This window comes from Glycine max, chromosome 5 (assembly GCF_000004515.6).
Source record: "Glycine max cultivar Williams 82 chromosome 5, Glycine_max_v4.0, whole genome shotgun sequence".
Lineage (NCBI taxonomy): Eukaryota > Viridiplantae > Streptophyta > Magnoliopsida > Fabales > Fabaceae > Glycine > Glycine max.
The window spans coordinates 2730840-2745732 of NC_038241.2; the positions used below are offsets into that span (position 1 = coordinate 2730840).

A 14893-nucleotide genomic window follows, 5' to 3' on the forward strand; every position below is an offset into this window, starting at 1 on the left:
TCATGCCCCGTACTTTAGCTTCTTTTTTTTTTCTTCTTGAATTTGATACTCATTACTGATTAGCATCACAGTAGAAGAATAATATTTATAAAAAAAAAAATCAGGTTAATTTCATACAGAACATAATATTAGGTTAATCATAGTGAGGAGGGTGTCAATACCGCCACAATTACAAACTACACAAATGCTATTCAGGAAAGGAGAATCTAGAGGAAGAGATTGCTGAGTCACTTCAACTAGACTAGTAAAAGATTCATCTCAATGAGGTAGGTATTGTTTCTCGAGCAAGTAATATTTTGGAGATGCGTCTCCACCAAAATAATATTCTTGATCAGTGGAGAAAGTCACCATCTGAAGGTAAAGGGGCTGTCATTTTTTCTAATCAAGGAATGTGCATAAGTCATGATGAATAACAAAGATCAAACACATGTGCATGCATATTTTGGAAATTTGACACAATAAATTTTGATTGGAAGTTTCTAAATTTGTGTGTCAAAATCAATTATTTAATATGTTATTTAAATAGAAATAATGTTACAATTGACTCACGTTTATTTAAAATCATTTTTTTTAAAATTATGTTGATTCAAAATCAATTTTATAAATGTATATCCAAACATACACCATTGAGATCAACACCATAATCATGACCCTTAACTTGCATTTGTACTCAATGAATTACACCTAAGCCAGAAATAAAGTTTCCTTGTAGCTATACTAAAATAAGATATATTATTAACCATGAGAAACCTTAGGTATTTAGTATACATCGTCACTTTAGAGAAGTTCTTAATAACTTGAACAACATAGTATCTTTTATAAGTATCTATCCGTTTTCACATTGTCTTAATCTGACAATATTTAACCTATTTTCTCATATAAATATACATGTATTAGAGACTTGTTGATTAACAATCGCGTTACCCATTTCAATTCACTTGGAAATCTAATAAATATTTTAAAAAAAAAACATTTGAAATGTGAAAAAAAATTGTAGTCTTTATTTTTTAAATATATTTATAGTTGTTTATTTTTCAAAGTGAGAAAATATTTTTATATTGTACTTTTTATTTTTGTTTCACCAGTATCTAACATTACTTACTTTAAAAAAAATGGTAATGTATATTCTTATAATTTTAATTATTTAAATAATAAAAAAGTGCATTTGCAATGCTTGAGTTTTTTCATACAATTTATATTTCTTTCTATTAAAGATAAGTAGGAGTTTAACTCGGTTTTAAAAACTAATTCAAAAAGAAGACTCATCCCTTAAGGTTGTTGTTGAAAATACTCGTGGCTGAGATCTAGCCACGACAGTAGAGACTCTAACATATCTCTCACCCTTGCTTCTTCCACCTCTCTGACATTAACTATGGTAGAGGGAAGTGGGAAAAAGAAAGGTCATCCCAAAAGAGCAAAGAAGTTATAGTTGTGCAGTGTAAAAAAATGACAAGAGAAGTAAGAGAAGATTTGAAACTCAAAAAAAAAAAAGAAGGATATGACAGGAAGTGGAGCCCCTATTTATAACTATTCAAATGCATGTGGATTGGCATCAAACCAAAAATTGCACATGTCCCACTAACTACTAAATTACAAATCAAACAAAAATTGAAAAGACAAAGTTGTAATGGCACTTTAATTAAAAATAACACTTTATCTTCAAATAAAAAAAATCTTAAAACTCGATCAGAAAGTCTTGCTTACTCTATCATTTTTAATGATAATTTCTTTAAGTGAATTTTTTAATTCATATTTTTAGTCTTTATAGTGTTATATTATTATAAAAAAATGTATATACAATTTTACTGTAATAATAAGAAAGCTACGTTTTTAAATTTTTTTATTTTTCAGTGAACCCATATTTCTTTTTCATTTTTCAAAATTTCCGTAGCCATCTTCCTCCGTAGCATCTTCCTCGAGCGTCTTTCTTTGCCTCCACGTCTCTTCGTCTTCCTCTCTGCCTCTCTGCGCTCTTTTCCTCGCCTCTGTGTTTCCTCCTCCGACGCCCACAGTGGTCAAGTTTTGTGGATCCGAGCGGGAGTTGCGGCGGCACAAAAAGAGGGAGCTTCGTTGCGACTCAAATCTGCAACCTACCCACCACGGCAAGGTGGAGTGGTGGTGGCACCATGGTGGTTTCAGCACCACAGAGATGACATGGAGGTGTTGTGGACTTGTGGTTCTGAATTTTTTGTATCTTCCTATTCATGTTGTTGCACTGTTGTTCATCTTCTTCCCCCACAATGTTCATTTTAGTTTTTTTCCTCTTGCTTGTTGAAGATTGGTGTTGATTTCTGTTAGATAAATATTTTTTTTATTGGTAAGAATAGTTTTTTTAAAAATCATAAATTTTATTTTTAAGAAAGTCTCCTATCATCTAAATTTATTCTAATGAAAAAGAAAGAAAGTGTAAGAAATAATTTCTCAAGTCAATAAATCCTCCAAAAAATGTGATTAGAGATGGTCTTATGAAGTATATTGAGCTGGGAGACAAGTATGTTGGACTAGACTGTTGAATGACTATCCAGCTCAGCCCAAAGCATAGGGCCAATCTAATTTGGTAAGTGTTGATCGAAGTCAACACCTCGTGTAGGATAGCTGACTATTAACCTAGGATTCTTGCAATACATCTTTGCACACCTTGTCTTATAGTAAAGTTAGCATGTTGCTACACCAACATAGAATAACTCATTGAGAGGCCTTGGTGAGTATTAGAGTATTCACAATATTTTAAAAGTTATATTTATAATCATTTCTAATTTATTAAAATATAAAAATCACCACAACAACAATATATCAAAATTAAACTCAATTTTTTAAATTCTGGTTTATTTCAATAAAATCTATGCTTTTGCCTTGTTAAAAAAAATCTCAATGTTTTAAATTGATTATTCCAATAATAATCTTTTATTAGATTCAATTGTGCTTGTAGGTCGCTTTCAATTTTAATACACAATCAACAATGACGTGGTGCTATATTTCTTGACAGATTATTGACAAGCACTCAAGTCTAATATAAATTATGTCCTTTAAATGGCAATGCGTGTGTTGTTTTTTTATCGAATATATTATTTTTCTAGGACACTGTTGGAATGGTTATATAAATATTACATGCATTAGAAATTTATTGGTTAACAATCGCTTTACACATTTCAATTCACGAGGGAATCTGATAGTAGTACTAGATAAAAACAAAATCGAAATGTGAACTGTGAAATGACCATACAAGTTATTTTTAGGATGCTTATACTTGTCTTTTGAATATATTCCTAGCTCTTTATTTTAAAGACTGTGAATATTTTTATATTGTACTCTTTATTTTTGTTTCACCATTATTTGATATCATTTACTTTATAAAAAAATTAAGTTATTAATTATTTTTATTTTTACATTAACTTTTAGAGTAATTTAAAAAAAACATTTTCTTATTTTAACTTTAAGCATAGAAAAAAAAAGGGGGGGTGCTTGTCCGTTTACATGCAACCAAAAACACTAAAATATTCCCTCTTCCACGTTAACTTGAGCTCTCTCCTGTCTGTTTTTCCCTCAATCATGATTCCAAAGGTTTACATCGTAGCAGAATAGAAACAATATTCAGCAATAGCCCACATAATATAAGGTTCAATTATGCTCCTGCAAAACATGAAACTAAATTTGGTTTATCCTCCGTGCAACAATACTAATCTTCATATTATATTTATGTCGCAATTTTGGAGTCACAACAGCTAGTTGTTTCAAGGGAAAAAGAACAATTAGGAAGGGACCTATCCCAATAACTAAATTTCATCAACTCTCTAATACAAGTTCAAAATTAATCCCAAAAGTAGGAGGATTTAGTAGGGTACCAAAGATTTCAGACGCTAAATTACAATCTGAACCAAAACCAGAGCGTTTTAAAGTATATAATCCCTCCCTTTTAATCATCTCATGGAGTTGACTAACATAGATACATAGTAAAATGAGAAAATGTGCCTCTCATACCAGAATTTCTTCTACACAACATTATGTATCATTAACGAGCCACATCTGGCACTGATTCATTGCTTTGTCACCATGAAGCTCACCATTTTCCTTAATGGACCCATTTTGTTGAAGAAGTTCCTCCTTGATGGGACTACTCTGCTTCATCTCCTCAACTTTTGCAGCTTCCTCAAGTGCTACAATCAAGTTTGAGAGGCACTTGTGAGGATCATCCAGTGGGGACTTAGGCATAAGGTTTTCAGCAACATCAGCTGGGGTGATCTTGACCTCCCCAATAAGCCTCTCAATAGTATCAAACAGTGGATGAGCCTCAAGCTTCAAGTAGTTATTGGCAAGAACTTTGAAGCCATCAAAAGTGCAATAAGAGAGCTGAATATGCTTGTCCATTCTCCCCCTTCTAATGAGTGCAGGGTCAAGTTTCTCCACATAATTGGTTGTGAACACAATCAACCTCTCCCCTCCACAAGCAGACCAAATCCCATCAATGAAATTCAAAAGCCCTGAGAGTGTGACTTTGCTGCCACTCCCTCCTTCCTCCTTGGCCTCCTTCCTTCCCACAACATCCTTATCGGCCTCGTCGTCGGACGGCGACTTGTCTCCCTTCTTCTTCCTCTGCCCAGTAAGATCAAGAGAGCAATCAATGTCCTCAATTACAATTATGGACTTACTTGTTGTCTCAATCAGAAGCTTCCTCAGCTCGGTGTTGTCCTTCACTGCAGTGAGCTCCAAGTCATAGACATCATAGGCCAACAAATTCGCCATTGCCGCGATCATCGTGGACTTTCCGGTCCCAGGAGGGCCGTAGAGAAGGTAACCCCTCTTCCAAGCCTTCCCAATTCTTGCATAGAAATCCTTGCTCTTGCTGAAAGTGTCCAAATCCTCAATGATCTCTTGTTTCTTCTCGGGATCCATGGCCATTGTGTCAAACGTTGCAGGGTGCTCAAACACAATGTGGCTCCACATCGTTTGCTTGTAACTTGGCCACTTGTAGCCAGGGCTATTAGTATACAACTTCCTCTGCCTGTTCCTCAAACGAATCTCCTTTCCTTCCCTCATCACATGCTCCAAATAGGACCCAGTTATTGTGTCCCTATGCTTGCTGTGAAAAGTGAGCTTGTAGAACCTTTTCTCCTGTTCTGGATAATAAGACATTGGGGACCTTGTTGGTGACATAACTTTGCTACTGACCCACCAAACTTTCACACCCTCATAATCATCCGTTACTCTCTCATACTCATCCATGGTCAAAACCAAGTTGCTGCTATCTTTTCCCATTTCAGCTTTGAGCCTTTTGGCACTCTTTGATGTGTTGGCACTGAGGTATGCCTCCACAGCTGCATAGGCCTCACTGCGCTTCAACCTGTCTCCCATGTACTCATGGAAGGAGATTCTAATGTAAGGGTAGAAGTAACTCATGATCCTGTGTGTGTACTTCTCGAAGAAACGTTGAACACCGTAGGGACAGTACTGCCTCATGATCGTCCACAAGAACATGAAGCTGGCTAAGGTTGACCCCATTGTTGTCCACATCTCACTTATCTTCATGGTGATGTTGGATTTTGATCAACTCTTTTGTGGGGGTGTTTTAAATTGGTGTGTTATAAAAAAGCCAAGGGAAAAGAAAAAGAAAAAAAACTAAAAAAGCAGTGTGAGAGAGTGAGTGGGTGGGGATGAGAATTCAGAAAGAGAACGGACAGTGAGTGTTTATAACCAAAATGAGTCAAATGACACTACCGAAGGCGGTGTGGAGTATTATTATAATTGGAAAAGGACAAGTGAGATAGAATATTAGGTTCCACTAAGTGTTTTTTGATTTGGTGGGACTATGTGGAAGGTGGTCCAAGAGCCTAAAAATTATTAGCTGATTCATGGTATGTTGTGTCTTATTGGACGCTCTGAAAGACTGAAGCTGAGAAGCAAAATATTTGATAGACACTTAACTAAATATATTCAACACTTAAAAAGAGAAAATAGAAAAAAAAATTATAAATATGATACGATTTATGATATGATAAAAAATATAAAAAAAATAAAAATGTTGATGGAATATTTAAAATAAAAGATGATTTGAATACTGGGTATGTAAAATACTTAGAAAAAAAATTTGTCATCAACAATAATTTTACTAAACTTAAATATGATAGTTTGGATGAAGAAAACACGTGATTTAGATAAAAATAAATAAATGAAAAATGATATATGTATCATTACCACTTGACAAATACAATAAAAAAAAAAAAAACAAAACAAATGTGGCCCCCTATCTATGCAAGGGTTTTTTTTTGTGCATGACTAGTGAAAATTAAACCCTCTCTATTTGAGGTTGCTACTAGCCTGTCAATGGAGATGACGGGCTTCTCAACATACCACATAATGGGGTCCTTCTCATGCTCACTATACTTAAAATTTCCAAGTACCTGTGTCTATTTCTCATTGTTTGTTGCAGTTTCTTGTCATTTTCCTCAAGTTGTTGAAACATAACACAATTACAAGCATATTTCAAGTTAATAAAGTTACGCCACTAATGTTTTTCCAAATTAGATCCATGTTAGATGTTTGTTTGTTATCCAGTTTTACAATTTTCCACTAAGATTATTAAAGTATATTCATTGTTTAACCTGGATCTAAAATGTGTGACGGAGTATTCACTTATTATTATAATGATGCAAAGAACCTTGAGGTCATCAAATTAGTGGCTCTTGAGTAATTCTTTTCGTACTTACGTTTTCTCCAATATTTTTTCTGGCCATATATGTACATCTGGTCTGATATGGTTGGTGGGTCAGATTCTCATAATTAAATTGGATAATAAAGAACCAGAAATACGCCTTGTTAAAAAGAAAAGAAATCATCAAAGAGATTTAGTTGCATTAATTGAGCATAGTGTTTAAATATTATAAAAAATATATATATTATTTTTAATTTTTAATTTTTAATAATAAAAAAATTTCTCTTTATGCATGTTTGGATTGCCGGTAACGACAGTCCAACTTACGTTTTCAAAAGTATCAACTTAGATACTTCTACCACAAATACAAACATGCACAAATTTGTTAATTCTGCGGTGAAGAAGCCTTGGAATTCACACTGTCGCAATTCCAACGGCAATACAAACATGCCCTCCATCTTGAATTTTGCTGCCTATTGTGAACAAAAAAATAGAATAAAAAATAAAACACAAAACAAAACATAATTAATTAGCCCAGAGAAAATACAAATATTTGTTTTAAGAGAGTAGGATTCTGTTAAATACTATCGACAACATTCCAGTACATCTAATAGTCAATCTAATATACTGTTCAAGCCCAGAGATAATGTAACTCAGTAACTAACTGTAATTTTCTTGATGGTGAAGAAATCTGCTGCTTTCGTTAACTGTGTACAAAAGATATTTTAAAGGTTAAATTAATTTTTTAGTTTTTAATTTATTATTTAGATTGAATTTGATTCTTTATTTTTTTTAATTTACTTTGATACTTTAATTTTTAAAACTGATTTAATTTAATCCTTTAATTTTTTTTTAATTTGATATTTTAATTTTAAAATCGATTCATTTTTTTAAAAAAAAAATGTTTTTATTGATGGTTTACCTTTTAGTGACAATTTTAAATTGTTACAAAAAACCTGAATTTTTACAATTTAAACAGAATGAACAAATTGATTTAATTTAAAAAATTAAAGGATCGAATTAAATAAAAAAAAATAACCAAATTAAATCTAAAAAAATAAGTTAGAGGAATAAAGTATTAATTTAACCTATTTTAAATTAAATGAAAAAAAACTGAAGAGAATATTTATTTGGCGGAAAGAAGAAAATCAAATTGAAAATTAATTGTTCTGTGTGTTATATGTCCCTAACAATGTCAATTATACAGTTCAGCAGAATCTCTTCACACTCCACAGTAATGCCCATGAGATGCCTCTTACCTGCCGCCACCTTTGAAATTTGAACAGGCTGGGTTGACACTTGACACCCTTTAGCTAATGAATTGATAGTAGATAAACCATTTATTAGCAGAAAAGAGACGTTTTATTTCCAATTCAATTCAGAATCCTGTGAAAGAACATAGGATATGACCAGAAAACCGTATCCCATTCCGAAATTGTATCCTCCGCCGCCGCCGCCGCCGCCTCCGCCTCAACCGGTTTACGGATACGCGCCACAACCCGGGTACAGTTATCCACCTCCTCCTCCTCCTCCGGTTCAAAAACCAGCGTAGAACAATTTCGGAATGGGATTGGGAGCGGGGTTGCTTGGAGGAGCCTTGGGTGGACTTCTAATTGGGGACATGATTTCTGATGCTGGCTATGACGCTGGTTTTGGAGATGTAGGTGGATTTGGTTTATAAATTTCAGAATTCTGTTTGTTTGGAATAGTTTTAGTTTTTATAGATGTGGTGTGTGGAAGTTCGTCTCTTATTCATTTCAACTCTGTTTTCTGTTGTAAAAACAGAGTCAATAAACCCTAATTGCGGTGTAAACCCTAGAAGGAGGAAGAAGAGGAAGGATGAGACCTTTGGACCAGAAGGAGACGAGCGCAATGTTCGAGAAGCTGTTCAAGTTCTTCTACGCCAGCGAGTCCCTCGTCAAGCGCGCCACCAACGTCGTCTCCTCCTTCATAATTTAAATAAAATGGGTAACAGGTTCGTCTTTTTTGCTATTTGACAAGCTTACATCTTTGCTCATTCCCTCCTCCTTTTGGCCATTCTATGTCTGTTAACATCTGTTTACTTTTTTAAAAAACAAATGATGCTATTTTTCTTAGCTTCTATATACATTTGTTATGATACAAAACTTGGTTGAAAATAAGGGGAAGCAAGATTTGAAACTAAACTTAACATGGTTTAACCTAATATTCATTGTTGACAAGAGATAATGAGTTATTTAACATGGTTTAACCTAATATCACGGATACACTCCACAACATGGATAGGTAAGGTTACCCAGAAGAAGATTGGATATGTAATATGTTGTTGTTTTGTGAAACTGGAAGAGATCATTTCTACAAAACATATCTTTCAACCATGACTAATATATTGTTTGAATTGTGAAGTAACCTAATCTCCTTCGAAATTTGGCACCTATAAATTATCATATATTTCCAGTCAAAATAATTTTAACTGCAAGCATTAATAATTTTAATATAGTTGCGCTAGTACCGTCACTAATTTTTTTTAAGTGTAAGTAACAACAAAACTAAACTTGAATTTCAGCTTTGAAACGTATTGTTTTGAGAAAAACTAAGCTGTTTTTAATATTTTTACAACTTAAGTCGTTTAAAGCAGCCATTCATCATTTTTATATAAAAATTAATAATTTATTTTATTTTGTAAAATAATTCTAAAATAGTTCACTTTCCAAATGAAAAAAATAAAAATATTTTATGCTCCAATAAGATCAAATTACTTCAAAAAGTAATTTTAAAAGAATTATTTTTTATTTTATCCTTCATTTTTTTTTACTTTTGAAACTATTAGATGATTGTAAGAGTTGAAGTTATTCAACTTCTTCTCTTGTATTAGTTACTCTAGTTAATTCTAGTGAGTTAGTTAATGACAGCTTTTCATAACTAACTATTCACTTTATAAATTTCAAATTGTAACCTTGAATTCAGTGGCTAATAATATCTTGATTTTTAAACTTTTTCTTTTCTCTCAAAATATCTTCTGTTAGAATTGTTAAAAAGTAAATATTATATTATAAAACTTAATAGGAAATATAATTAGAAGATATAATAACATTATTCGTCTTATAATTTAGCTTTGGGTACTAGGAGTTTTTTAAATAAAAATGAGCTACGTACATCACTTTGTTCATTCCATCTTTTATTTTTTAATTCAAGTAATGGAACATAAATTCATTACCTTCTATCCCTTTCCTTCTCTTTATATGAATCCAAACATGACAAGCCTAATTTGGCCCAAGATTAATTTTGAATCAAATTAGGCCTGATTTATAAATTTATATAAGTTTTAAGAGTTTTGTTGAAAAAATAAGTTTGTTTAACTGGTAAAATACAGTGAGAGTGGAAAATTAAAAATTGGCACTTACTATTAGCATCCATTTTTGCTAAGTACACCCAGAATTCTTTTGTAGTGGACTTAGAAACAACAGGTAGTGTGAACAGCAAGAGCCTTGAAAATTTTTGGTGCCCCATGAATTGTTGGGTATTGCTTCGTTATTTTTTTTTCACGCTCCTTCTTACTGAAACGAAAATACACTTCGATTGAGAAAGAGAGAAGATGGAAACGAGATTGGGAATTGCTTGGAGCACCCAGCATCTTTGCTGGGGCAACCTGCAATTTCTGAAAATGCCGAAAATACCCTTATGGTATTTTCGGTTGTAAATAGCAGGTAAAATTTTTCATTTATGTAGCGTCATTTTTTTCCGTAAAATTTCCGTGACTTAGTGTAAGTTGCTTCCGTTAAGGGCGGTTTGGAAGCGTATTTAGTTTCCAGTGGTGTACGTGCGTTTGTGAGGAGTATACGACGAATTTTGGTTGATTTCCGTCGTCATAAAAGGAGAGAGGTGCAAAAAAGAATTTGACGTACGTACGGATTGGCAATCCGTATGGCCATACAGATTGTCAATCCGTACGTAGAAATCATTTTTAATTTTTTCTTTTAAATTTTACAATGATAAATTAAATCAATTAAAAAAATTTAATTCACTTATTGCTTAAAACAAATCAATTACAAAAATTTAATTCAGTTATGGCCATACAGATTACAAAATTTTGCAATGATAAAAGAAAACAATTTTAAAAATATTTTAATGATTAATTTAGTAATTGGTTAAATTTAACAATGATAAAAAATTCATTTGGTCATTAAGTAAAAATAATTTATTTCAAAAACATGACCAAATTTTTTCAAAAACAATGGGATAATATTATACATGACAAAACAACTATTATATGTAAGAACATTGTTGCAACAAATTTAGAATCAACACATGATAAAACAATTATTGTAAAAAAACTAATATATAATTAAAATGTTCATAACAATTAAAATGTTCATAATAATTAAAATGTTCAAAATCCTAAATTGTTCATAAACACGGCCAATAGAGCACACGGTTAACATTGGGATCAATGAATTCAAAAACTATTTTCATGTCAGCGATCAACGATAACGTCTCGCAAAAATGTTTCCATCCGACTCCAATTTTAAGTGTCTTCCTATAATGGTTGAACATGAGCGGACAATCTACAACGTCCTCCAAGTGCAAATGTGTCCAGCCTTTGTCTTTAAGAAAATAATACATGCTACTTGGAACGTCCTGACAAATGAAGAAATGTTATGCAACAATTTATGTTATGAAATTTAAAACTTGAAAAAATAAAGAAATGTTGACAACTAAATTAGGAAGTTGCTTACCAGATTGTTACAGGTAACTTTCTGCTCAGTGAGATAAACCTTGAAGGTGACAGAACCTGACACTTGATGGTATAAAAAGTGTCATCTTGGGAATGATCTGGGCAAGCAACTGATCTTGAATATGGTAAGAAAAAATGCACTGCTACCATAAAAATGCAAGGATACTAGATGATCTCCGGTCAGCTGGTAAAAATCTCGTAATGTTGTCCACCCTGCTACAATGGCTGGTTGGTCTAAATCTTTGTTATACACAACGTTATGATAATTTTCGTCTTTGTCAACCAAATGCCACACACCGTCCAGTACGTCATTCCACCTGACAGCATATACCTTACCAACTTCACCGAAAAATCTACATATCATATCACAAAATAAGATTGGTCAGTTACAGGAAATAACAGAAAAATCAAATGTTAATTAAATCAAAATGAACATGACCTGGTCCCTAGCGTGAATGGTCTGAAAAAAAGCCTCTGGTGGAGCCACCACATTCTGCATCATGTTTGCCAATTCCCTCCATTCCCTCTGCTCTTTAATTGTTAATTATGACATGATTAACATTCAAGCAATTAGCAGGCATTCAAGCACAAAACAGAATTAACATTCAAGTAACTATATGTTAATTCTTACTAGGCACATTTGCAAGAAGCTGTTCCATTCCTCATTGAGGCTGGTCCAACGTGACGACGACGCATGAGAGCGTGACATTTGGAAATATATTTGACAAAATAATATTTTAGTATTTTTGTTCTACTAACATTTTCCTATTTCTAATCTAATTTTTCTTTCTAAAATCTAATGTTTGTTTTAAAAATCTAATCTAATCTAAATTGTAATTTAATCCTACTAACATTTTTTAGATAAAATGAATAAATAAATAAATCATTCATAAATTCAATAATAAACAAACTAAAATAAATATAAATATTTTTCTTTATTCCTATTTTTTTTAAAAAAAACTCTGACGGATTGCAGATCCGTATGGGTTTTTTCACAAACCAAATGCACATGCAGAGGAAGATAAAGCGCATTGAAGAAGAAGATTAATACAATAAAAAAGGACAATCGCAATAAACACCAACAAAAACACAATAAAGAAGCAGAACAAGCAGCAACAATGGTAGCATCCAAGCAACAACAATCACCAACAAACATCAAAAGAAGGATAACTTACCTCGAAGAAAAACCATGTAGAAGAAGAGGAAGCAACAACCACACGAACAGTAGCAAGCCGAAGGAAGAAAAAGGAAGAGGAAGCAACAACACACACGTCTTCACGTCACCGTAGGAAGAAAACACACCAAGCCGAAGACGGAACAAGAAGCAGGAAGTCAAAGACAAAGGGAGGAAGAAGAAGCGTTTGCAAGGGAGGGGGATAGTGACTTGTACGAACAAGTCACTATTTGATTATATACCAATGGGTGAAAGACCTTTTAGCCCTTTCACCTGAGTTGTTAGGTGCCCTAAGCAACTGCCAACGAGATTCCGTTGGACAAGCACCCTAACACATTCCAAACCCAACACAACAACAACACAGATTCAAACCCAAACAAGGATGAAGTCTAGCGTGTGTGAGGCCCTCAAGTCATGCACAGTGCCAAACTCTTTCACACCCTTGGATATAATAATAAAAAAAATTAGCGGTGGAGTTTTTTGAGAGTGTAGGATAGTCACAAAGTAGAGAAAGAGAATAAAGTTGGCATCACTTTAACAACAATTTTTTTTTTATCTTCAATTCTTTATTTTAACCCTTTTGAACTTTCAACTTAATGTTGCCATCAGGAATGTTAATTATTTGCTTGCTTTGGATTTTTTTGTTCTTGAATGATGTTTTCTATGAAAATTGTGAACGAATGGCGAAACCAAAGAGTAAAGAAAGGAACTCGCAACGGCATTGCTACACACAGAGGCTGCGTACATGCATGCGAGGGGAGAAAAGTTTTCCGTGAGGAGGAACACCGTGTTGAAGACGACCATGGCGGTTGCAATTGTCATCCCTTGTGTGCTTATCATTGAACACATGAGAGTGATTTCCACTAGAAGATGGTGAAAAAAGGAAAAGAGAGGTTGAAATAGCCACCCTGAACCCTATCCGTGCAACCGTGTCAAAGGGGAGAAGTCTCGTAGGGGTCGGGGGGCGTAGGGATTTGGACTTGAGGACTTGTGGGCAAAAGAGACATTTCATCCCTTTCTGGTAGTGGGAATGGTAGTTCCCTGAATTGTTTTGTAGTGGGCTTCTGTTCACGAGGCCCGTATTTCTTAGACTTGGGCCTTAGTACTATTTTTTTGACGTTCGTCTCTTATTCGTCTCAAGTTTTCAACTCTTGTCTTCTGTTGCAAAAACCCTAATTGCGGTGTAAAACCCTAGAAGGAGGAAGAAGAAGAGGAAGGATGAGACCTTTAGACGAGAAGGAGACGAGCGCGGTGTTCGAGAAGCTGTTCAAATTCGTCGGAAACAACCTGAAGAACATCGTGGAGAACCCCTCACACGAAGGTCCTGATTCGAACCCTGGCCGCTACTGCTTCCGCCTCCACAAGAACAAGATCTTCTACGCCAGCGAGTCCCTCGTCAAACGCGCCACCAACGTCGCGCGCCCCAACCTCGTCTCCCTCGGCACCTGCATCGGCAAATACACCCACGGCGGCAGCTTCCACCTCACCGTCCAGGCCCTAAACTTGCTCGCCGCCAACGCCAAGCACAAGGTCTGGCTCAAGCCGCAGTCCGAGATGTCCTTCTTGTACGGTAACCATGTCTTGAAGGGCGCACTGGGCAAACTCTCCGAAAACATTGCTGCCGGCGACGGGGTTGTCGTGTTCTCCATGGCCGACGTGCCGTTGGGTTTCGGTGTCGCCGCGAAGTCCACGCTGGATTGTAGGAAGCTGGATCCGAACGGGATTGTTGTTCTGCACCAGGCCGATGTGGGAGAGTACTTGAGGATGGAGGATGAGCTTTGATTGATGCATTTTCTTGTAATTGGTTTTGATCCATCTTATGAAATTACATTATCTTCTATATTATCTGTACCTCCTTTGAAGTTGCCTATCTTCTATATTATCTTCGACTTCGTTCTCGTTTCATATATATTAGTTCACAGAATGGATTTGGTTTGTTGATTCGTTCTCACTTGGCTTCGTTCGCTGCTCCTCTCGCGTTTTTGGATATGTAAATCAACTTCTTGTTACGAGTTTTTTTGGATAACATAGTTTGTTCTTGTGAGTTGATTTGGTTGGTACACGGAATCTTCTTCAACTTTGTTGGTTTATTCCCTAAATGTTGCTGTTTAATTTGGGATTTTTGTACTTACTATGTTCTTTTTTCTTTTTTTTGCCAAGTTATGTAATAATTATTTCTTTCTTTTTGCATTTCTGGAAATTTCTATTATTTTTTATTAATTTATTTTTCTCCTTTCTTTTTTGAATAATTGGAACTGTTGATATAGGATTGTGATTTATGTATAAATCCTAACACAATGTTATTATCCTACTGCATCTAAAAGAGTTTGTTTAACCAAATACTTACATGGCTAGCAAA

General features: G+C 34.3%; 2 protein-coding genes and 1 long non-coding RNA gene across 3 annotated transcripts; 1 reads left to right on the forward strand and 2 right to left on the reverse strand.

The window, feature by feature from the left end:
• Window positions 1–3726: 3726 nt before the first annotated feature.
• LOC100798176 (AAA-ATPase At3g28580) lies at window positions 3727–5704 on the reverse strand. The gene has a single exon (XM_003525013.5). It carries the CDS (start codon window positions 5521–5523, stop codon window positions 4000–4002), a length of 1524 nt encoding a protein of 507 aa, XP_003525061.1. The 5' UTR covers window positions 5524–5704; the 3' UTR covers window positions 3727–3999.
• A 5420-nt stretch (window positions 5705–11124) lies between these two features.
• On the reverse strand, window positions 11125–12204 carry LOC102668772 (uncharacterized). Its single transcript, XR_414171.4, has 3 exons — window positions 11800–12204; window positions 11362–11713; window positions 11125–11263 (listed from the first exon to the last, which is right to left on the reverse strand). It is a non-coding gene; the product is annotated as an uncharacterized lncRNA (long non-coding RNA).
• A 1491-nt stretch (window positions 12205–13695) lies between these two features.
• Window positions 13696–14721, forward strand: LOC100527285 (PUA domain-containg protein). Its single transcript, NM_001250625.2, has one exon. The coding sequence runs from the start codon at window positions 13753–13755 to the stop codon at window positions 14314–14316; it is 564 nt and encodes a 187-aa protein (NP_001237554.2). The 5' UTR covers window positions 13696–13752; the 3' UTR covers window positions 14317–14721.
• Window positions 14722–14893: the final 172 nt, after the last annotated feature.